Genomic DNA, 26242 nt, shown 5'->3' with positions numbered 1-26242 from the left:
ACAAGATTTAAAAATTTTAAACAAGTAGATGTTTCTTTCACGACTTACTTGATTGATTACCCTTCATTATTTTTTGGAGATTGCAAACATTTATAATTGAACCTGTTGTTTTAGTGCATAACGAAGCATTAAATCATTACATTAATATGCTACTTCTTCATATCCAAAAAACTGCGTGCAAATACGTTTTTGATTCATTGTATTGATATCGACGTCTAGTTCAAATTGACAGAGCTATCCCGACGGTATTAGCACGTTGTCACCTCCATGTCATCAGAATCCAGGTGACATGTAGTCCCCAATTGTGCGCATCGAGCGAATATGGATGACAGTCATATTGGTGGGTTATGAATGATCTAAATAGGTACTTATACGGGTAGTCCATAGAGTATAGCATACCTAACAACTAGACAACTGATCTTTATGCAAAATAGGAATGTTCTGTCTCAATCATAGCAAACTGGAGTATAACAGAAAGCTCTTTCCTGATGGGTTTAAGCCGGAGCTATTTTAACTCTAAACTGAAACATTTCTTCTGACCTAGAATAATTTTATTCATTTAATGGATGTGTGAAATTGATATAATACCTCATACAATACTTAAATGTTTAGTAATTGGTTAGATCCCAACATGTTTAATAGTGTAAACAATATTTTGAATAATGGTCCAGCAATTTTTAGTGGTGACTCTCTCTCTCTCCGAGTTGACACGCGAGTGCCTTAACACAAAACCTACCGAGTCTTAAAAGTAACTGGTACATGTTCCCTTATAAAAATGACAAGATTGATTTTATTTAGATATTGTGCAGCTCCTATTGTATTATAATATATGCTCCACTAAAGATATCAATACAGGTATTTCTTATGAAATTATTTTTATTATATCAATAATCGGAAAATAAAAAATCTGGAACCGGTCATTTTTGACAACAACACTTTCTGCTTGCATTAATTTCTTCTAATGTTTTTACTGTTTTGCCTTTCTTCTACTTACTCTTGTGATAAAAGCATAAAATCATGAAACATGATGAAGACAGTATAATAATGTACAATTATAAATTGTGTAATTTAAAAAATTATTTAGAAGACAATATTGTGAAACATTGATTACATTATTACTATCGCTGCTAAAAATACTGTTTTGTGCAAACATATAAAAATAATAAATATTAATCGTGAGAAATATAGAAATCCAAATAAATTAGTAGAAATTTAGACACATGAAATACTATATTTCAAATACCTATTACATCTTAAGGAAACATTATTTCAATGAATAATTTTCTCTACCACAACCTAAATAACTATTTTCAAAACACACGTACTTATCTCTATGACGTCAAATAAATCTTGAAATACTATTTCATACAAGCAAGAATATTTCATTCACTATTTTCAACACTTTTTCAAATATTTTCACCCAGGTTTGCATGAAATCGACGCACAAATATTTGATTTTGCACAAAAATCCCAACTCTATTACCCCACCGCGATACTCACTGAAATTGTTGGTATACCATTGTATTGTGGGAGATTGTAACAACGAACAGTAACAGAAAAGCATTTCGATTGGCTTCCTCGAGGCCTCGACATAACCACCCCTCGAGTCAATTAAAAAAGTTTACTCGGCAAACGATTGCGCACGGCGCGCTTGAATTTTATAGCTTGTAAACTACGGCCTGCACCTTTTGACCTCCGCTCACGTCCCCGATTCTAATTCAAGACCCCATTGTTCTCTATGCTTTCGCACGGGTCTCTCTCTCTCTCTCTCTCGCCAGTTTTTTCCGCCATTCGAAATTGGCGTAACTCGCCGGAACCCATTTCGTAGGCAATTGAAACGGCGGCTAATCGATGCGCTAATATTTGATTTAGTAATTTGAAAGAGGCATTATTGACGGCGGAAAATAATCTCTCGTCGCGACCGGCGCGGCGCGGCGCGACGATCGTTCTTGTTCTTGCTCGGAAAGTTTTGCGGTGAATAAGCATCATCGTGTCCTCTGACGCAGTGGCGCGGTAGGGGTCCCAGCGACAGAGACGCTCGAAGGGTTGTAATTAACCCGTTGATGCAATTATTGTCTCGGAACTTGTTCCGTTGCGTCCCGTCGAATCAAAGTTTTCCCTTACGTGTAAAAATAGAAAATCATTGTCGTGGGGAATTTTATTAGAAAACCAGGTTCAGACTAAATGTCATAGAAAAAAACGTGGTAAAAAGGACAGCGTTAAAAATAACCGATTTTTTTTGCACGGAGCAAGTTTTACAGCATGATATTGCACACTCTCGGAAATATAAAATAAAAACCAAATTATAATAATGAAACTTCAATTATTTATATCTTTAAAACTATTGAGTAACTACACCTAATATTTTGCATACGTGATCAGCGATCCATATACCATCATCTCAAAAAAAATTATCAAAATCGAAGTCGGACACTTGTGGTCCATCCCTTGTTAGTGTTTTTCTCAATAAATCTTCAAAAATACGATAAAAACGGTTTATTTAATGTAAACCTCCATCAATATTTGTTTTACTTACCTAAAATAACAACACAGAATATATGAATAATTTGTAAACTATTGCACGTTCAGAGTAACCTCAAAGTTGTACGTGTACCTCGCACGTGACCGTTTGGCATTGGTTGATTTAAGCGAGGAAAACACCTTTATTGTTGGGCGACATCTATGTCGTATAGTTCATACTATCTTATACTACATTAATAAATCATCAATCAATTAACGCACTTACCCCACTGCACCTTACTTACCCCACTATTAATATATCATTATAGATTATATTCTGCAATAATTTTTATATTTCCTTGCTAAATGGACATTCTACTATCGAATTCTAAAATTGAATTTTGTCCAGCTAGATCGTTTAACTAATCCACTGTGCGACGGTTTGCATAGATTTACAACAATGGGAGACGAATTTACGGCCGTGAAGCGCATACGCGGCTGCTGCGTAATTTTCTAAATTAACGTGCAATGGGGCGAGGTGAAAAAAAATGCGAATGAAAGTGTTTTTCATCGAATTTTCCGCACTTCCGTCAATCCGCTTTTCTTCGATTTCAATTCGGTTTGAGCCGGCGAAACAGGTCACCGGAGGATTTCGCCAACAAAAGAGCGGAGTTTCCTATATTTTATTGTATATTTGCCGGTGAACAAATTGAGAGGGGCGTGTCGAAGAAGAAATCTGTTCGCGCAGTCGTCCCCCATCGTTCACAGATCGATGGTAGATATATAGCAACGGTATAAACTGTGTGTATACACACGTATATTCCGTAACGTAAAATTGTTTATTCCAGGAACGAGCGCGCGCGTTCGTTCTCGAAATCAAGCAAAGGAAATTTAATTAAAACCGCCTCGGCCCGCGTTACGTGCGCGCGTCCTGTCTCATCGTAAATGCACGAGCGCAAAAACTGTTGGACGCGCGGAAAAATGAAAAAGCAACAGCTGAATTTTATAAATGGTCCTTGTATGACGTCCGCGGGGAAACTCATTTTTCACTCGGAACCATGAATCTTCCTGATATAAGGGAGAATCACAGCCGACATTCCATCGCGTCGAATCGATAATTAATATGTTATTCAAGTTGCTACTGCGGAGTCGCCATGAAATACCCACGGGAAAAAGAATTCCGTGATTTCAAACAGACGCAATTTAATATCGCACTTCTGGTGACAAGCATGCGTGTATGAACAGTAGTTGAAACAAATCTTTATGCAAAATGAAAATTGTTTGTATTGACGCCGAAACAAAATTTACAAGAGAAATAGGAATTGATTTTTCTTTGGTTTCATTGTGCCCTAACAATAGTGTTGATACTCTTAAATTCTGTTAATCTTTCTACTGTTGGGAATTACCCATTTTTGTAATAAATGTATAAAATACGCAGTCTAATTATAACAAACTGTATAACATTTGTATAATTTGCTTTAAGGATGTAAAGAATATAGTATATGTATTGTACACGCGAGCGTTTGAATTCACACGCTAACGTGTCTGCCTATTGTTCTCTGTTTCTACTTGCAAGGATCACTAGTGAACACTAGACTGCAGATTTTTATGGAAAATAAAAATGCTGCGCATCGATTGCTGGGAACAGGAGCTAACATATATTTGCAGTATTTTGTGATTCATAATATTGCTTGTCGAAAATAATTGGACAAATGAATGATGTCATTTCTTTTCAAAGCATTAGAACAAGTGGAAGTAACCAGCAGTAGTCAGACCAATGAACAGAATATTATTCAAGTATACATACATATATGTACATCAAGTCTTGTATGTTTGTATTCATGAATAAAAATCAATTTCGATGCAAATGTTTCTTCGTCACACTTTTTACTCTTCGTAACAGCTAATATTTTATTATTGAATCTGCACCTTAATTATAGATATTTCCTTCTTTTTTATAAATGAAATTTTCTCATTTCTTTTCAATCGCTCTATTAGTAACTTGGAAATTACTATAATACTTACAATTAAAGATTCAAGTTTACTTAAAAGTGCGTCTAATTCAATGTCCATAAAGTAAAAAATCTTTAAAAAATAGTGTACGAGAAAATATAATATTGAAACCGAACGTGGTAGACGGTTAGAAATATGAATAGTTTTTAGCAGACATTAAAATTTTGAACTAATTATTTGTGTCACATTCATTCGTGTAAATAAATGAATTGCCTCATAAACTTTTCAAAATAATTATATATACACACGAATTATATACTCGTAAGCTAAATTTTACTTTTTGTCGGCAATGATAAATCTGTTTAATAAATAAACGAAACGCGTATTTGTGGTACAGCTTTAAGCTTTAACCTGCCTCGACAAATTTCATTACGGAAGCAGTATTATTATCAACAGTGGAAATGCTGGGACCATTTTAGCAGAATTAAATTTAATGAAAATTCTTGAAAAGGCTTTGAATCGTGATAATGCAAAATAAATTATGTAAAAGACAAAGGATGAGCGGCAAAGCAGATAGAATATTGTTCCGAAAGCATCAGTCTTAATATAAACTTACTCTTTCCTACGATTTGATAATTTTCACGATGGAATAGCTCCGCGAATAAACGCGGGAGAATGATCACGTTCACGACAGCTGCAACTATTATTTAGTAACCTGCAGTGTTCACTAATTTCTCGTTTATTATTTGCAGCTCGGGCATAGCAACATGTATCGGTTTATTGCGAGAATAAATCTACATTATAAACCGTGCATCTACGAACTGATGATTAATTGTTGCCAGAGCGGCCGCGTTCGCGCTACCATTACTCATTGAGGAACGTGTTAATCCTCTATAATATAGCGCCAAGAATATTTTTCGCTCCCCGTCTACACGCGGCATTCATCAGCGCTTCGCCAACCTGCGTTACCCTCCAAATGGGATAGCTTGCGTGGCTTGGTTGTTAAATGGTAATCTTATTTTTCCCGAGATTTATACGGTTGTCCTTAATTCACGTTGTTAGATCATTATGCCCTGCAAGTTTGTTCAACGTTCAATTTATAGACTTTAGTCTACCGATCATCATTCAATGGAATCATTTCATTGAGCGGGTACCTTTTTTCGCCTGCGTCGTGGAGTCTCCGAGACTCTGGCCTTAACAAGTGTAAGAGACTGATACCGAGATTAACGAGACTCTGGAGAATGCGTTTCGATTTATTTGGTACAGGGTGATTGTACCAGTAAGTGACCGAGCACCATGACCATTTTCAAAGAAATACTAACAGAAAAAGACTTCAATTAATCTCTAGCAACTGTATACAGAGTGTCCCAAAAATGACGTCCAACCTTAAAAGTATTATTGTATCAGTAAAGTGAACTGTATGTACATTGTGATTTATTCCACTCTAAAAAACCGAACGAACTTATTTGCCAACCCAATATATAGAATGAGTTCCCTGAATTGTATGTTCAACGGATGGTTTATCCGTGGTATAGTAAATGTTAGTATAGTAAGTTTTAATTTTAAAAAAAAGTAAAACAATATCAACTACTGCTAGAAGATTTGCCAGAAATTTGATAGAATACGTCAAATTCTTATACTAGTACATGAAGAAAATAACAAATATTACACCATACTATTAACTATAGTATACTAATAAACACCACACCTTAGTACGAAACTGAGAAATTACAAAACATATGAATTATAACCTCGTAATTCTCAATCACAAATAATTATATGATAGAAAGAATCTTCAGGCTAGAGCTACAGTTATTTGAAGTGACATTTTCATTTGCAAAAATGTCTCCCTCGGCTTTCTTAAGGAGTTATTAACGCGCCGGGGTACAGCAGTGAACAAGAGAAGGAGCAGAAATTGATTTAAATAAAACTCGAACTGCACAGCTAGTGATAGATAGTAGGAATACGATACCGTAAGGGAAGTGCTGTTAGATCAACGATTCGGAATTATTGCACTTTCACTTTCTGATCCATAAATCCTATCTTTATTTCACGCCGTGAAATTTTTCTACACTTGCGATCATTATTCTCACTTGTCAAAACACAGCTGTGCACAAATCTGTGGTTGCAAGGAAAAACGCCGCATGTCACAATTTCAAAAAATTACAGTTTATGCATTAATTGAGCTCTATAGTATAGGATTTATGTATTTACCAGAAGAAAAGTCGTGAGAACAAATTCGAAAGGCACAAAAAACAATGCAATTTAACCGATATCCTATGTCAAAGCATTAGTGATCAATACTTCAAACGACAATATCTCGAAAGTGAAAGTATGTGACATGCGGCGTTCTTCCTGACAACCACAGAAATAACAGTTGCAATATCAACTGTATTGAAGCACAAATCACAACAATTTGGTAATATGATCGCTAGACTGCGGAAGAAAAAACACAAACTAATCAGAGCGAGGCCTCGGCGGGGAGAGTCCGGCTCGGCAACAGGTTCCGCTGTGCGTAGCGTTGGTGTCGCGTCGCGGTGAAGCAGTAAACAAGAGAAGGGGCAGAAAATGAAAAAAAGGATACGGAAGAACCGCTGTAAGACTAGAATTTATGACAATCAGATTGGTACGCATGGTCGATGGTTAAAAGGACCTATTCACGATCAAGCATATTGCGCAATAATTATTGTGCAGTATGATGTTTACGCAAATACACATTGTACTATATTAATTAGTCGATCACTATCATTCACGATCAATCATGTTACGCAATAAGCATTGTTGCGCAAAATGCTTGATCCCCTTAACTGTTCGAGAAAAAGGTCTGTCCTTTTACCCAGCAAAAAGTAGAAATGTCAGGTACGTGTGACGTTTATGAGTCTCTATTGTCTTATACCTCCCTTAAGAAACTTTCTAAAAGGACAGACTTTTTTCGAACAGGTACCCATCGCCTCAGTATCTGCAGAAAAGCTGAAACATGTGATTGCCATAAATTCTAGTTTTACAGCGGTCTCTCGTGTCCTTGTTTTTGTCAGATCACCCTATCGTTCGATATGCATAATACCCACCCTAAACTCCTCAGAAAAAGCTTACGTAAAATCAGTGTCGTGCGAACCGCGGTAGAGAGTACATCCCTGAAGACGTGTCGATTCCAAATTTGCGGTTATTAATTCGTGTGTTTTTAATAGTGATATTTAGACTGGTTAGTTTAGTTTAGAGTGATTAATAGACTGCGGATTTTTATGCAAAATAAAAGTTGGCTGCTGCTATTGCAAGGGATAGAAGCCAAAGAAATATTTGATTCCTACTTTAATCATTTTACCAAATTGAAAATAATACATAGGCGTTTTAAAATTATTTTAATATATCTACTATTTTAAAAAATGCATCTCTCTAATAATTTCTGATACAAATGCATGAAATCCGCAGTCTAGTGATCACATTACGAGATAGTTGCATTGCTATCTTTTGACAAATGTGAACAATGATCGCGAGTGTAGAAAAATTTCACGGTGTGAAATAAAGATAGGATTAATTTATCGATCAGAAAGTGAAAGTGCAAGTGCAATTCCGAATCGTTGACCTGACAGTACATCCCTTAGGTGAGACCTGGGCGACGCAGGCTCGAAAAACACATGTTGTTCTTTCTCTCCTTCTCTTGCTCGGTAAGACAGTCTCAGAGTAGCAGCAACGTGTGTTTCTTGAGCCTGCGTCGCCCAGGTCTGCCTTAGGTTGTCGTATTCCTACTATCTATCACTAGCTGTGCAGTTCGTTGACTTGACTGCATTTACAGCTGAATAGGTGAGTTTTATTTAAATCAGTTTCTGCTCCTTCTCTTGTTCACTGCTTTATCCCGGCGCGATAACAATGCTGCGCTCAGTGGAATCTACCGTCGTGGCCGCGCTCTGATTAGTTCGTGTTTTTCGTTAATAACTCCTTAACAAAGCCGAGGCGGAAATTTTTGCAAATGAAAATGTCACTTCAAATGACTATAGTTCTAGCCTGAACATTCTTTCTATCATATAATTATCTGTGATTGAGGATGACGAGGTTATAATTCATGTTTTGTAATTTCTCAGTTTCGCACTAAGGTATGGTCTTTATTAGTATACTATAGTTAATAGTATGGTGTAATATTTGTTATTTTCTTCACGTACTAGTTATTCTGTCAAATTTTTGACAAATCTCCTTGATATTATTTTACTTTTTGTTACATTAATAATAGATTAACTCGTGTTAAAGTAAGATCAGAATACTAACACTTACTATACCACGAATAAACCATCCGTTGGACATACAATTCAGGGAGCTCATTCTATGTACAGTTCACTTCACTGATACAATGACACTTCCGTCTACAATCCAGGAACTGTGTTGAAATCAGTCAATGACGCAGAGTTTGCTCCTCCGGGTACCGGGTAGCAGTACTAAATGACGCAACAATTGCGTCACTGGTCTCGAATGTGTTCAAGAGTCTCGTGTAACAATTTAAAGGGTGAGCCTGACTTAAATCGTCGAAAATTAACAAATTTTGGGGAATTTATTGTAACTAACGACTTGAACTAATTTTTTCGACATTTTAGGGCTGGTTTGCTGTTGAAGTAATTAGTAGACTGCGGATTTCATGCATTTATGAAAAAAAAATGAGTAGGTGTAATTTGAAACAGCAGAAACATTAGACGAGCTTAAAGCTATTGTTATACTATTTCACATCTATTAAACATATTAAGGAGGAAACCAAATTTTTATTTCAGCTCAGTTTGTTGCAATTCAGAAAGAAAGCTACACATAATGGAATTATTAAGAAGGTGTATCCTTCCATGAATAGGTTAACAAGATTACAAATTTCCCAATAAATAAACAAACAAAAGCATCTAAAGAAAATATTTTTATTAAATTAAGGATGTATCCAGGGACCAAAAATAACAGTTATTCTAAAATTTAAGATAATGTATACAAAATATAAAGAAAAAAAATTTGAAGAACAAAGTAATTTTTGGTTACAAATAACAGTTATTATATTAGTGTTGAAAAAATTGGATCCTCCTCGATAACTGTTATCGACGAAGAAAAACTGTTTCGATTGCTCAAAGCAGTTATCGATGAGAGAAGTTCATTTCGATCGCTCATAACAATTATCGTTGATCGAATTGTATTTCACTTGTTCATAATAATTATTGATGAGAAAATTCATTTTGATTGCTTATTTAATTGTTATTGAGTTGTCTAGTATTTTTCGGACGGAGCAAGCCTGTGAAATTCATTGAGAAGGTTTCGTACAACAAGACAAATCAACAGACCATAAGAATAACACAAAATCTGTTTGTTTGTCACATTAAATTTTCATTGTACCACTTAATTTTACGAATAAAAAATGTATGACATAATTGATTGTCTACCATTTGGAAGTTGTACTATTTAATAATAACTATTACAAATTTCCTTCATCAATAACTGTTATGAGCGATCGAAATGAACTCCTCTCATTTATACCTGTTATGAGCGATGGAAATAAATTTATCTCATCGTTAACTGTTATGAGTGATCGAAATAAATTTCTCTCATCGACAACTGTTATGAACGATCGAAATAAATTTCTCTCATCGACAACTGTTATGAACGATCGAAATAAATTTCTCTCATTGATAACTGTTATAGATGATCGAAATGAATTTCTCTCAACGATAACATTTACCAACAAGAGAAAATATTTTCTGTTACTTATAATCCTTATTTGTAACCAATACCAAAATTTAATCGATGAAATACTTGTTATTCTATGATGTTTTTCTTTTTGGTTATAACAGTTATGGTCCCTGGATGTATCTATACGTCCCAAGAAAGCTTGCTCCCATATTATCATTAGTTTTAAGAAAAATAATTTTAAAAAATCACTTATTTACGTACGAATACTTTCGTGAGTCGCTACAAGTGGAACATGTTTTTGTATCCGGATCACTTGACAGATTTCAGGCAGTTGAAAGATTAAACTGCCAGGCGGAAAAGGAAGCGTGAGGTATACTGTCCTCTCCTCGCTACTTTAAATTCCATGTCGCGCATTGTACGGGGGTTCCAGCGATTCGTCGCGCTAAATCATTTAGCCATCCACTGAAAGCGAAGGGAAACGAACGTTATGCCTGTCGTTTCGGAGTTGTGTCCCCGTGTGACTGTAATTTCGCCGGCATAATACACACGTTAACCCGAGTTGCACGTAACTGGACAGTCTGTTTCGATTATGAATAAAACATGCACTTATAAAATGCTGTTCTCGCGCGTTACGCTCGATATAATAGAAAGAGTACTGCGCAGCGACATTTAAATAATGTATTCGGATGGCGGATATCGGGTGAATGCTTCCCCGTTGATTTTCAACGTGATGTGTCGTTTGTTATGGCGCGAGCCTCATTTCGTATACGCCCATTACGTAACAAATGAATCACGTGTCCAACGCGATAGGCGCCACGAACATTTCCGAAACTACGCGATCCACAATGGTCCGGGCGGCCGATCTAGCAGTTCATTTAGTGAAAAATGACTTTCTAAATGTTTAGTGATGCTGAAAATGTCGATATTAACGAAATTTAATGAAAATTATAATTGGAACAAGCAATTATAAAAATGAACATTTTGTGAATATGATCTTCGATCGAAAAAATTACTAATTTTCTTTTGCGACTCCTGCCGAACCTATTTAATGTTTCTAAAAAATTTTTGTTTATAATTGGAGAGCATTCTTTTATCTGGAAAATCTATACTTCAAATTTAGAAGTACAGTTCGTCATTTATTAAATAAGTAATTTTCGAATTGGAATATTTTTACCACGCTTATATTTTTAGTATACTTTTCCTTGTATGATGCCGCAAGAATCATTTCAACCTTCGTCCTTCTTCAGGAATTATTATTGTTTAAAGTGTCGCAAATACCTCGGTGGATATTGACGTTTATCGAATGTATATTGCTTTCTCTAAATGTCCATCACCACCTTCAAAAACGATTAAATTAATAAGATTTATTAAATATTGTACAAGCATTTTTAATAATGCTCGTTTAAGAATTCTTCAGAAATTAAAGATACTTATTGGTTTCATGAGAAAGTAATTTGTAACTGTTCATTGAATTTTTGTCAGAGCAATTAAATTTTCGATTTCCTGGTAATATGTGTCACAGGAATTCTGACGACGGAGTGAAAACGATTAAAGCGCAATTTGAATTACATATTTAAATGAACACTGTAGAATGTATCTTTGCATGTGCAACTTTTATATGCATAAAAAATACTAACACATTCCAAACAGTTTTTTTAAAGAGAAGCATAATTGCGATGATGAAAATGTTAAGATTGTGAAAACGGAATGAAATTAAATACTTGACAGACACACGTACGTCACGATTTTACGCAACGAAATCGCATGACCTTTCCAGATGAAAAATATGATTAAATTCAATTTAAATTATAAAAATTATATTATTTTTCCTACAGTGCTTCGTATTTTAGATAATTGAATTCGAAGGTTCATCCGACATGTCCGCTAATTAACTGAAATATAATAACAGAACATGACGTATCCACTTCAAAAATTTTCCAAATCAATTATCTCAAAAATGAAGACCTGTATCAGACAAATACGTTTTATATTTTTGTCGTGTTTCGTCAAAAGTAACGAACAAAACCTCTCCCATTTTGTAAAAATTGTTATGTCCACGGATATAATGGTTAAGTTTTTGTATTTATATTAATCTGTTGAATAATTATATTTAACATCGCTAAACGACAAAATTTTCTAGAGAAGCCCAATAATCAATAATTTAGCTCGGAACCCAACGCAAATTTTATACTACAAATTAATATGTTAAAATAATGAAGTTTAAATACACGATGCTTACAAGAGATTAATTTTATGTATCGATCTTTGTAAAACATTGTTCATTGTTCTGGGTTTTATCGAGGTTGGCTTTTCCATTCTCGAAGCTTTTTTATCAGGCTGTATTATTACTGAAGAATATAATTACAACGTATCGTTTATACAAATAATTAAGTATTTTTTCCAAACATAACTGAAATGTAATTAATAATTGTTTGCATTATTTTCTGGATAATTTCTGGACATAAGGAATGTTTTTGAAAAATTGTTGTATTCAAAAATAATGTATACGGAATGTATTACAAAAATTGTAAAAATACTTGTTTACTTCCATTTCAACAAACAGGAGCCAAATGAAAAGTTTAACAATTCCTTTGACAATTTTAATAATCGTAGTATGAATGGGGATGACAATAAACTTTTTATAAAAAATATAATTAATGCTTATTTTGTAAGAGTACCATAAAACTACATGTCAATAAGAAAGTCGTTGCTACATTAATTCATAATCGAATTTTTACAATGTCTCGTATCGCAGTTTATAACCAATTTATAAGAACTCCACAATTTTTCACACACACAAGTAGTACATTAATATTCTTAAATTCATTCGTAGTAGTTGATGGGGATAATAATAATAGTACCTTCATCACATCAGCTGGTAATGACACTTGACACGCGTCAACATGCCACATTGTTTACAAGAAAACAAGTGTGTGCCTCGCGTTAGGAATGTATGACCATTGCTACTCTATACTACTGAAATATTGGAAATTTAGTAACTGGGTCTTTGACAACGATCCTGGATGAGTTTCAGCGTGATCGGGTTACTTTTGCAATCAATAATAAATGTGGAGTGTGTACTAGCACATGACATTTCACGAGATAAAGATAAAATTAAAATGACACAATATTTTCGTCAGACAAATTACAGATTTGTGTACTATCGATAAAATACTAGAATTAAAATAATAAAAAATTGTGTACGATATATCGCTGCAACGTTGTAAATGTATTTTGTTGGATTCGAATTTATAGAAAATTTTAGTGTTATTATTAATTCTTTCCACTCTGCTACAATACGGCCTGCGAGTTACTGCTAATCATAGTAATAATATACTAGCTATTATTTCCCAAAACTTTAGCTACCCGTTCCAGTCGAAAGTTAGTGTTAGGGTATTTTTCCGAAACCGTTCTTCGGTTCATTTGTTACTTAAAAAATGTTTTTTGTTACAGAACTCTTTAGAAATGCGGCAGAGGCTGGTCCTCTGGACATCCTGAAGCTTTGCAAGGGGGACAAGCTCTTAAACATTTCAAGTAATTTGCCGGGGAACACGCCGGAAGCACCCTATGTTCTCCAGGTAATGGTCCGGAAATCGTGTTTTCCCTATTTCTTTTTTCGCTTAGAAAATCTCGACAGAGTTTTGTGCTTTACATTACACCGATAACAAGTCTATTTATTTCAGTTACTTATGTTTGTTAATTTAACAAGCGTACATTGTTGTATATACTCGCGCAGAAATCACATTTTAATTGTTAATTAATATTTTCCTAAGATTGTTCGGAACTTACCGAAATTATATTTTCATAAAATTTTTGTTATTTGCTAACATAATCCATTTTCATTTACGAGTTCGAGTAGTACGAAACAATTTTCATTTTAATAAGTTGGAATAGTATATCGACATTATCTTTGTGAAAATTTGTCTATTGTTTTATATTTCAACATATTTTATATTTCGCCATAAATGCATAAAATCCGCAGTCTTATCATTACCTATAAAAAGCACTGGGATTGTAATACAATATTCGTCGGAAAATGAGATTGCAAAAAACAGACTATCTAATTGTGGGAAAGTATATTGATTACCTGAAACAAATAAATTGATGATCCAAACTGCGATTTCGTATGAATAATTGTAAAAACTACTTGAAACTCTACTCAACATCGATTAAGTAACTTCAGTTCAGTATAGTTAAATTTGTTCGGCACAAAACTCGGCAAGCTGGAAATACTTTTGCAAAAGTTCGTGCAAATTGGTTTCAATGGAACGCTGAAAAATTAAATCCTGTATAAAACTGTTATCCGAGAATAATGGCATAAAGAAACATAATTAAGAAAGTTTCAGAGGACCGAAAGTATACTTGGCTTCGATAATAAAGTTATCTGAGGTTGTATCAGTAAAAAATTGGATCTTTTAATGAAAGTATTTCTCACGAAGCTGTATTTTGTATTTAATCAAACGCATAAAATAAAAGCTCATTGATAATTTCGAATGTTGCATCTGTAGGTTAAAATGGAGTAATCTGTATAATACAATATTATATTGTTTATTTAAAAAATGAAGTTTACGTAGATGTTATAACGGCGTCAGAAAACTTGCGGCAATAAATTCGAAAAGCATATTTCAATATAAATGCAGTCACTTATTCACCACCTACGGAAGTGTATTGAAACAGGCTGACACCGTAGTATATTTTGTAAGGTATGACCCTAATATCTTTTCCAACTTCGCTATTCTCCCTTTTTAGTATTCTCCCTTCTAATAATAGACAGACAAAAAATAATTTGTAAGTTTTTGAAATTTTTTCGAACTCCAAAGCCTGTTTTTCTGTCGTTGAAAAACATACCTGCCAAATATTTTTGGCTAAACTACAAATGTGCAAAGTTTCATCAAAATGTTCCTTGCAATATTGACAATTAAATTAAATTTCTGACAAAAATGCAACTAAAAGCAAAATGTACTTAAATAGTCATTATCTATACACTGCTTAAAAACAAATGGGGAGAAGCTTGTAATTCGATAATATATTTGTAACATTTATCATGAAGTATAACAAAATTCCATTGACCATTCAACATTTTTTCTGTTCGTTCTCGAATTTACCAGAACCATAACATTGTGTATTGTGCACATTAGGAAAAGTCGTGAAATAGAGACGCTGGAATGCAGATTAAAAAGGAAAGAAAGTTCACCAAGTATTTAATATTGAATGCCTCTGCAATAAATAATGCTGCAAAATGTAACATTTTTACAGTGGATCTTTGTGCAATTTAAAATGTTTATACATCATTTCCCTGGAAATATATATGAAGCCAAATAAGGATTTATTTCTTATGTAAATAATTTTAATTGATTGGAAATAACAAGTTCATATTTGTACATTTTTAGAATGTTTTTACTGTTTCATGTTTCCCTGATTTTTGTCAATAAATGCATAAAATCCGCTGTCTAAACATTACAATGGGATCGGCCCACTGTGAGACCCGGCACTCAGAGTGTTAAGTGATTCAGCCTGTATTTGTTGATTACTATTTCTCCAAGCTGGCGACATGCTCTCTGTACACGCGGAGATTTAAACGTAAAACATGTTTCGTCTCTTGAAGATCGTCGGATCGCATCCGGCCTCGTCGGGGGTGATCGAGGCGGAAGTGCTGTGGGCTCTCGAGAGACGTGTGGCGGCCTTGGAACGGCAACTTCGGGAGCAACAAGAAGCTCTGTACGCGTCACCATCGCTCGCTCTTCGTGAACTCAAGCGGCAAGTCGATAGCTTCAAGAACAAGTTGGAACACAACGACCAGCTCAATTGGTTGAGTAAGTTTTCCACCAAGTATCCACATTTACGCGCGGAACACTTTATCGAGGGCGTCGTACGATCGAGTAGAACGCCCGCCGAATCAAAATATGCATTCGATTGCGGATCGTATTTGTGAAAATTTTTCTATTTCGATTATAACAAACTAGAATCGAATCAAAATTCTTCTCTCAGGTTTTGTAAAGTAGCATTGACTTTTCGGGATTTATATAATTTTTGTCAGTAATTTTGGTTTACTTAAAAACTTGCTGAAGTCTTCCATTTTGCTTTTCTCGATTTGTTTTCCTAATATGCTTACAACTTGAAAATAATGTAACAATATTTTACGATGCTTTTGATCTTTTTACTTTTTCGTGTCTCTGACTCATTTCTGCTGTAAATGTAGGAACAATATGCATATTAATAACATTGTTTAATCAATTTTTACTTCTTTTTTGCGCTTCAGTAATTGGTGAGCAATTTTGATAAATTTTGATACGCTGAACACGAATCGACAAAAATTGTAAATTTTCAGATTTAAACAGTTTCTTAATTCTTACGTAGAAAATATTAGAATCTCTTGCATAAATTGACGACTTTACATCAAAACAATCAACGGTTATTTTGCTTTTAAATGATCTTCGTAATTCAGTATTTTTCTCAAGCAGTATATGTATTGCTTTCTAGAAATGACAAGATTGAATTTGTTTAAATTGTGCACGATTTGTATTACAATGTATGTGCGCATAGAGAAACTTCTTCAATAATTTCTTCGTGACAACAATAATTGTAGAAGAAAAATCTGAACATTTGACCGGCGCGGCGCACGAGACGTCTATTTTCTTTAAGAACAATAAAATATTTCGTTTGAAAGAGATACTTGATAAATCTCAGTTGAAATAATATTCTTCTAAAATCTTCCATCCCTGAAAATGTGACTTTGTCCAATCAAGTTTCTCATAAAATCGAGAACGGAGGAGGCAATTGGCAAATGGTTAATAAATGTGTCAAATAAAAACATGCGAAGTTAATTTCGCTTTGTCCACCTATGCTACGATTGAACGTAAAAATTGTCGTGAGAGCAGAAAACGCTGAAGCTTCGATAAGCCGATCTATTGCTTCACCCCGATTCCAAAAATCGAGATATCATCCGCGACGGACATGTTTCTACGGCTTCGGATTTCATCTCGAAAGCTGATTTCCCGAGTTGTTCATGTTTGTTTTCCCCTCGATTTTTCGGCGAACGCGATCGTAGAACGTTGCCACGATCAACGAACGTCGAAAGCCGATCCTACTTCTTTTTTTTTTTTGTTAATTCAGCGCGTTTCGCAAAATTCGCGGACTTTCGGAACGAATCGAAAAATCAATCTGCCCGTGGACGATCTGACGGGGACGATGGATATACGCGCGGATAAACACCGGCCAGGCTGAATACGCCTACCGCTGAATAAATATTTGCCCTTGCAAGGAACCGTCCCAGCTATTCCTATCTTCGGTTTCTAGCCAAACGCATATATACTGTGTGTCCTCGGCGAAGTGTAAACGTACCATTATCTCTTGAAGTTTCGTAGCTGCGAGAAAGATGTTTTTGTGGAAGATGCCATTGTGCGAAATACTTTTGGCCTAGGCGAAGTTCCTTTGCATTATTTCGTCGACAGATACGATGGTCTTTCATACTTTTATCCGTCCACTTGTCCATTGGTTTCTGAATGAATGTTCTACATTTCCTTTTATGCGTTGTGAACGATCGTAAAGTCTTATTTTAACACTTCACCTACCGAAAGCCTATTAATAGGATTTTCAATAATTGTGCTGTACCAAAAGAAAGCATAGAAATTTTCTTTTACGTTACATTCTTAAATGAAAGTATTAGATGACGTTATTGATGGTGAAAAGTTAGTTCACAATGACAATTGCCGTCACTGTTGAAGGTTCCATTAAAAAGTGTTTAGCCATGAACCATAGATTTTTAAAAAATTATGCAATAATCACAGGTCGGTAATGTGTTAATATCTTACCATGTAGGGTAACTGTACCAATTACTGCGGTATCGTGCTTCGATCGTACTTTAATGTAATATTATTATTGTATATACTATTATACATATATAGTACTCCCTCTGTCCCATAATAATAGTAGCAGTTGATAAATTTAATTTGTCCCATAATAATAGTAGCAAAAGGAAATAAATATAGAACGCAACATTTTTATTATCAAAAAACTAGATTACATTAAACAATAAATTAAAAATATAACTCTTAATTTTTATTTTGAGTGTTCAGATAGTTTCTGGATTTTTCAATAATTTCGTTACTGCATTTTAAACTTGTAGGTAGGATTCCTTGGCTGCGAAGCTTTGTTTTTTCGATATGCGTGAACTTAAAATTATTGGAGCCATCGTTCTTTATTGCTGCCAGCATAACTTGTTCTTTTTCATCTTACTTTTACAATGGGGTGATATGCAACTGAAATAAAACAATTGATTTCGATCAGCGGATGAAATTAGAAAAATAGTTATAATTCGTAATAATTAGGTTAACCTAAAGATTGAAAGATGTGTCAAAACAAATGACAGATGTCACGAAACATTGATTTTGATTGAAGGCTTCGCAACTTTGCGCTACAATATAACTTACACAGATGCATTCGCCAATAATTCCCGTTTAAATATTCACTTGCTACTATTATTATGGTTTATGCTATGGTTTAAGCTGTTTTAAATTAACTTCTCATAATTACATTTACGATGTAAACTCCTTTGTCTATCTCAATTCTTCTTCCCTTTTATTTCTTAAAGTCTCCTTTCTTTCTGTTTTCAGTTCCAAAAGTAAAATTTAAAATAATGGAGAGGATTAAAACATTTATGAATACCTATATGTTATTTTCAACTCACTAAAATGATTAAACACGGGAATAAATTTCTAGCTCTTGTTTGTTACAGTGGATGATAGTTTTTATTTTGCACAAAGACTCGCAGTTGAATGATTCCAATAAATTCTTTTGAAATATCGTTTCATGAATCGTGATACTTGGTCACCCAATCTAAACGAGCGCTGTAAATCAAATTTCGATCTATGAGAAGTGAGATAGATTCGATTGATAAAATATGATCGATGTTTCGGGTTCAATCACCGGATCGCTGTCGCTTTCAGGTTACTACAAACAGCTTCCAGAGCCTATCTACGCGGATTCTTGTCGCAGATTGCAGTATCGTCGGAAGAGCGACAGCATGAAGCGGAAGGTGCGGGAAAAGTTCCTCAATATCTGGTGAGTCTATAAAAATTGCCATTTCCACCCCTTTGCTATTCTTCTTTCGAACCCCCGCCCCGTGTCAAACCACCTTTCCTTTCAATTCGTATTTCGATTGTAGTCCGATACAGAAAATGTGAAACAGAAATACAGTCGCGAACAAAAATATTATCACAGCTTTACAGATTTCCATCGATTTGTCCAAATTGTGTATGCAGAACTTCAAACGTTGGGTTAAAATTTGTAACAGAAGTATGGATCTAAACATTGATTTGAACAGGGAACTTTATTTAGATAATATTTAAATCATAAATTAATGTGCAAGGAGGCGTCTCGTCAAGTTTGCAGCGCGCGATATCAAATATTTTTCGCGCTACATTATGGTGCGTTTAAACCAGGTCTGGGCAACATGCGGCTCGCGAGCTGACTTCTCTCTCTACTCCTGGGTCCTCCCCACCAAACTCCTGTGGAGTGTAGGAGGGGGTTGCAGCCACACGATGCAAAGCACACGATGGGCAATATGAAATAGTTGATAGTGGGGAAACTGGTACACTGGGAGTGGGGGAAAGAAGTTACCCGGGTCTGGTGTAGACCAATATGTAGGTACTTGTACTGAACTGTTCCCACTATCCTCTTTTTCCTGCAGCGCGCACCTTCGCTGAACAGTGGTGCCCAGGCTTGCCATATTCCGCGCGTGCCAGGCCCCTTACCACTGTGCCCCTCGCCACGGTACTACGCTGAGCCCGCCCCACTCTTCCCACTAACACTGACGCGTACCGCGTGGAGCAAGCTAAGTTAGCGGTACGCGTCAGTGTTAGTGGGAAGAGTGGGGCGGGCTCAGCGTAGTACCGTGGCGAGGGGCACAGCGGTAAGGGGCCTGGCACGCGCGGAATATGGCAAGCCTGGTGGTGCCTCGCTCTTTCGTTTCCCTCCTCGTACTTTCCTACGTAGACGACCACGAAGGTATATAGGAGGCACTGCTGCACAGCGAAGGTGCGCGCTGCATGAAAGACAGATTGGTAATTAAAGCTCGACGCATCCTTCTTGTCCGCGGCGGACAAACTCACCCACCACTGTATTACATACATGATTCTACGTTATATAAATCGACCAACTTATCGATTAATGACTAACCGCATACTGAATCGCATTTTTTAAAAATTGGTATAAATGCGCGAAGTATTATGTTTATATATTGATATAAGCAGACTGCGGATCTTTATGCAAAATAAAAATGTTCTGCATTTATTGTGGGAAGCGGGAATAAAGTAAAGATTGATTTCATCCCTTAATGACTTCGTTATATTAAAAACAATATTACAGTATTCTGAAATGTTTCTAATCTTTTACTGTTTCATATCTTACCCAACCAACTTCGCAGTCTAGATATAAGTATTTTTTACATTGAGTGAGGAATTTTTCGTGAGGAAAAATATGCCTACGTTCCTTATTTGCGTGAAAATATATGGAATAAAGTTTCAATTGATTCACTGCGTTTTACAACAGTTTCCGTCGAACAGAAAATTACCACATAATTAATTGAATTATGCGCGTCCTACATGTACGCGCTCCATATAATTTTCAACATTCCGTGTAGTCTAATAAACGTGACATTTTCCAAGGACGCATTATCAGTTAATTGAGATTCACTTATCGCATTAAATTAGGATCGAATATTCACATCGTGCGTCCGGGGACTATCAATGAGGCACCAGGAGCCCGTTAACCTGCACAGGCCATCTGGCCAGGAGGTTTCGAGATGATTAACTACCGCTGATAACCTAATCTATTAAGCTGTTGTTTCCAACTACAATGTTGAATGGACATTGATGGCTTCGTTAATCCTAAGGTTCTTATCAGAAAGGATTACGATCGGTTCTGACAAGTCGTCGCGTTCGAAGCGATTAACAATTTCGTCATCGGGTCCAGTCTTCCTCGCTCATCGTTCGAGAACTACTTAATTAAATATTTACAACATGTCGCTGAAGGCAAGACTAATTAGTAGATCTTTATGCAAAACAATAATGTTTTGCAACGATTGTGGGCTACAGAAGCTAAATAAAAATTCATTTTATCCTTTGATCAATTTTTCACATTAAAAACGTCATGAAAATATTTTTAGATTTTTCTAATATGTTACTGTCGTATATTTCATCCAACCAATTGCAGTCTACTATTATAATGAGAAATTGTATGATAGTTGTGAAATAGCTGATCTTTACGAATTTATAATCAGAGGTGATAGTACACACTTACAATGGTTTCAAAAACTATTTGAAATTATCGACATTTGAACTATAATAATTTTGCTAATTTGTGGAAGCTGAGGACATGTCTTTGATCGCAGTCTAGTGATAAGTGATTGAGTGAATGTGATCACTCAACAGTAATCACTGATAGAGTAAGAAAGATGATCACAGAAAAATAATCCCAAGTAGTGCAACACAAAAATAATATACATACATTTAATATCTGATGAAATTAATTATTGAGTGCCGTTAAAGTATATAAATTTCACTAAAAACATGAAAAATTGTGGGTAGTCCTAATATTTTTAGCAGAATAATTAAAGTGCAAGACACTTTCAATTTTACGCAGCTTGAGGTTCATTTAATTTCTTACTGATTTAACTTACATTCATTACTGATTTAAGTATGTGTGCAGTTAGGAGAATATGAAATGTTGTCAAATATTTGCCATACACAAGTACGATCATGGAAAAAATTGTACGATGTGCGGAACGTTTTAATTAGCATTTCTAAATTGAATTCAAATTACCGTCGTTGATGCCACAGAATAATGTTTTTCATGAAACGTTACTTTAACCTACAGGAGAGTTTTGTTTGTTTGTGAAATTATAACACACTCGAAACTTTCGAGCAACGGTGCACCTGCATGAAATCCAGTGAATTTTACGCTTTCGTGCGAGATATGGACTTTTTAACTTTTTTTTTTTGTTGAACTTGTACTGCTGCGTTTGCGATGACATTTTCAGTGTTTGAATATGGCAACAAATTGAACGCAAATAATTGAACTCGCTGGTACGCTTGCAGCGTCCATTTGCAACATTTCAGAGAGTAAAAACCATCTCCATTTTTATTTGAGTACATACGTATATAAATTCATTAAGCGCAATCAATCGAGACGGAAACAAATTCTTTTTTAATGGAAAATTAACGAACAGTAATTTTCACTTTAAAGTGTTTTACACGAATCACACGCTACGAAACCGAACAAAAATTAAATAAAGGAAAATGAAAAAGCAATTGAACAAGAAAGCAAGCTAATAAAAACGTAGTAAAATACAAATGTTAAATTAAAGAGCCCCGAGAGAGAAAATAAATAATGGAAAACTAAATAATCTTTACACGACGAATGACTATTGTCCCCTGGGACGAGACACAGTAGTATAAGTCAACGTTTAGTCAGACGTAAATATTACGTACCTATACGTACACTTTTAAAATGTAAATATACCTTACTTTTATGTTTGTAATATAACATTGACGTTCTCATTTCACATATCATCGACCTAAAATTACGCACATTGCCAAAAAAAAACGTTAAATGTCGATATATTATTCTGAACTTATTAAGATCATTAAAGAAAGCAAGAAACTGTATGTGAATATAGCTAACTAGGTAATTTTTTGCAATTGACACATATACTTTTTATTTTCGATAAAGACCCGCCGTCTACTCATCAAGAGTTGCTGACGGAGATGATATATTATTTATTTTTCCTTACAATTTCATATAAATTGATAAACGGAATTATCTTTCTTAATGTTAAGAGTAAATAGAATGATCCGGCGAAAAAAAATTGCTGCACGCAAAAAGTGCATGAATTCCAGCATTTATTTTGCCCGATATTTCAGTGGAATGGTACTGTTTTGAATATTTATTGGGGCGAAACAAATTAGTACCACAAATGAAAAAGAATTTTTTTAAAACGGATTATAAATGTTTCTTACAAAGCCTGTATAAAACTTTCTTGATACTGACAAGGGGAGGTCACACTGGTGAGGTCGTTGATCTTAATTAAACTTTTTCTGGTGAATCTAAATAAACTATAAGCATAGTTTTCCACAGTACTCATTATTTATAAAGATAATTTACATTTAATTTTATGATATTTAGAAAATTCATTGACCTACTTCATTTCTTAATCATATCGCAACAGCTATGGTAGCGAGGACGGAAAAGATTACGTGTTCAAATCCCTCTTACGATTAGTCATTTTTTTCATTTCTGTTCTTTTTACTTTCAATTTCAAGTTTTAAGTCCTTTTTTCCTTCTCTTTTCTTTAAAAATGCTTTCTTTCCTCTTTTCTTTAAAAATGTTTTCTTTCCTCTTTTCTTTAAAAATGTTTTCTTTTCTCTTTCCTTTAAAAATGTTTTCTTTTCTCTTTCTTTCTAATTTTGCTATTTATTTATTGATGCGGTTGTCAATAGTGCATCTATATTTTGTGCAGGGAATGGACAGTCCGTAGAGTGGTAAGCTTCGTGAACACATTTGAAACAAATATCTTCGGCAGTAAGAACATGTCATGAATGCTAATGAATAGACTGCGGATCTTTGTGCATTTATGGCAAAATTGAGTAGATGAAATTAAAAATTGTTGGAAAATTTGAGAAATTGAAGATGCCAATTTATGATTTCTCTATTAAAATCATTAAGGGAAGAAATAACATTCAATGTAATTTCTATTTCTTTCTATCGATGCAGACAATTTTTATTTTGCATAAAGATCCGCAATCTACTAATGAATTACATAGGCACTTTGCAGTTTTGATATCATTCGAAATCAAACCTGGTTCACGTTGGAAAAGCTAGATCTGTCTGAAATTCGATAAAGCCCGGATAAATTAAGATATGAATGAGGAATGAAGTATGTAAATTATCTTTAGAAATAATGAGTATTATCAAAATCGCCCGGACATGGGTCTGCTTAGTTTTGCTCTAAAGAGAGAGAGAGAGAGAGAGATTCACCAGAAAAAGTTTAATTAAAATCAACGACTCCACCACTGTGACCTCTCCTTGTCAGTGATCATACTCGAGAGCCTGATTGTTATTCCCATTTTTGGAAACGAGTTTCGTCTTCGTCGGTCACGATCTGCGAACTGGAAGTTTGACGAGATCAAGCCCGCGAATCATATGCGTCGAATTCTTTTTCACAGTGGCCGCCGATATGAATTATTCAAGCCGTTTATGGTTGTACGCTGCCACGCTCGGTGCGGTGTTTAGAACGAAACAATATCGCGCAACTATTGCTTCGGACGAGCTCCACCGTCACTCACGAGGGACACTATCCGAGTGTAACACGTCGATTTGAATGAAATTCTAGTGTGATGTAGTTCGTTGAAAAATATTTGAAACGAATTTTTGTTATCTGTGATAGTCCATATATAGGGGATGAAAACAGTCCTCGAAATTGAGGGTAGAAATCATATTTTTCAAATATCTCGTGAACTAAAGGGTGTAGGACAATTAAATTGTTTTTCAGAATATTTCACAAAAAGTTATTTCTTTGAACAAGATTTGAAAAATAAAAATTTTCGCAGTTTTATTACTTCTTTATCTATTTTTATGTGAAATCGTAGGTATGTCTACGGACCAAAATAGATGCTATTCGTTCATTCATAAGAAAAGTGACGCAACTCGAAATATATTTATAAAAAATGTATAATAATAAATACATAAATTTTGTGGTGTACCTCATAACTAATGTACACGACAATTAACCCAGTATCTAAATTACAACAAATTATTTTACATTTCTAAGTTGGTGATGTACGATAAAAAAAATTAGCAATTTTAGGTAATTTTCAAATGGCTCTTCTATTAAATTCCTTTTTTATTTAATTAAGTCACTTTTCTTATGAATTAACGAATATGTATGTTTGTAATTTTTGGTTTTCGTTTTTTAACAATAATTACTACATATATAAAATTTTCCGAGTGGAGAAGGGAACTAATCTGTGTTTTGTAACGAATGACGTAAATATCTACAACTGGAATTACAAATACTGTGTTAGTTGTTGTTAGTGATTGTTCCGGGGCCGTTTCGTGTGTTTCATTCATTAACAGATGATCGCTATAGACTTCAGCTTCACCAATTAGACGTTATGTTCTTATCAACTTTGACTCTGTCTCTGTGAATGCAATGGTAGTGCTCCCGTGCTATATTTTTTCTGTTGAACGGACGAATGCGTTTGAAACGAAATCGATGGGTCCGTGTACGACCTCTGAACCGTGGCTAGCAGTTTTCTGCAAAAAATATGAACTGATGGATTTTTTTTTCCTCCAAATTGATATATCTCTCTGATTCGATTTGCCAGCCATTTTTTTCGCCTCGAGGAAGCTTGATGGACATAAATCGAAGCGAGAGCATTCTATGAAATTGCGACTCCGTCTGATATATAGACTCCATCTGAATAGTCGGATTTTATTCCGACAGCACGCGAAAAGTCTACATTTTGTTAATGGCGAAACACACGAGAACGATTGAAACATGTGTGTTTTAATTTGTGTAACTTTTAATGCACTTTTACTGACGTGTCTTTTAATTCTTAACTACTACGTTCTCGAAACAATTTCAACGATGTACAGTAAACTCGCGATTCTTGTCAAACAGCCTGTGTTCTGCACGGACAACTGTCGCATACCGACATCATTTTTTTATGACTGCGTCTACCGCGCCGAGAGATCAAACGAAAGCCGAACGTAGAGAAGGACAGCATGAAATACTGTGAAGTAGTGTGAATCACTACTAATCCAATGTACAAAAACTTCTGTATTTTTCATTATTTTTTTATGGAACCTCCACTAACTTATTTCTGGCATTTTTCTGATTAAAATGACACCAAACACGCTAATTTCAACTGTATTTAGTGGTTTAATCGACGATGAAACTTTCGGGCGCAAGAAAGGACAGCGAACTCGCGGGCGTTTGAACTGGGCCGACGACGGTAACTGTCCGCGTCTCTTTCTTTTCCATACGCTATCCTTCCTTGTGCCCGAAACTTTCATCGTCAATTGAACCACTAAATACAGTTCAAATTATATCGTGTTTGGTGTTATTTGATTCAGAGAAATGCCAGAAATAAGTTAGTGAAAGTCCCATAAAAAAATAATGAAA

The 26242-nt window shown here is 34.9% G+C and overlaps 1 protein-coding gene across 3 annotated transcripts in view; it reads left to right on the top strand.

Annotated features, from left to right (window-relative positions):
* The window catches only part of Pde9 (phosphodiesterase 9), a 216787-nt gene that overhangs the window by 164834 nt on the left and 25711 nt on the right, over window positions 1-26242 (top strand). For all 3 annotated transcript variants that reach the window (XM_076433829.1, XM_076433828.1, XM_076433827.1), the window contains 3 exons: window positions 13513-13637; window positions 15665-15872; window positions 19005-19119. In XM_076433829.1, the coding sequence (XP_076289944.1) occupies window positions 13513-13637; window positions 15665-15872; window positions 19005-19119 (448 nt within the window). The remainder of the gene's footprint in view (window positions 1-13512; window positions 13638-15664; window positions 15873-19004; window positions 19120-26242) is intronic.

Source organism: Lasioglossum baleicum, chromosome 11 (genome assembly GCF_051020765.1).
Source record: "Lasioglossum baleicum chromosome 11, iyLasBale1, whole genome shotgun sequence".
NCBI classification, from domain to species: Eukaryota; Metazoa; Arthropoda; class Insecta; order Hymenoptera; family Halictidae; genus Lasioglossum; species Lasioglossum baleicum.
Note: the sequence above shows the minus strand (reverse complement) of the source record. Positions and strands in the feature narration are given on the sequence as shown.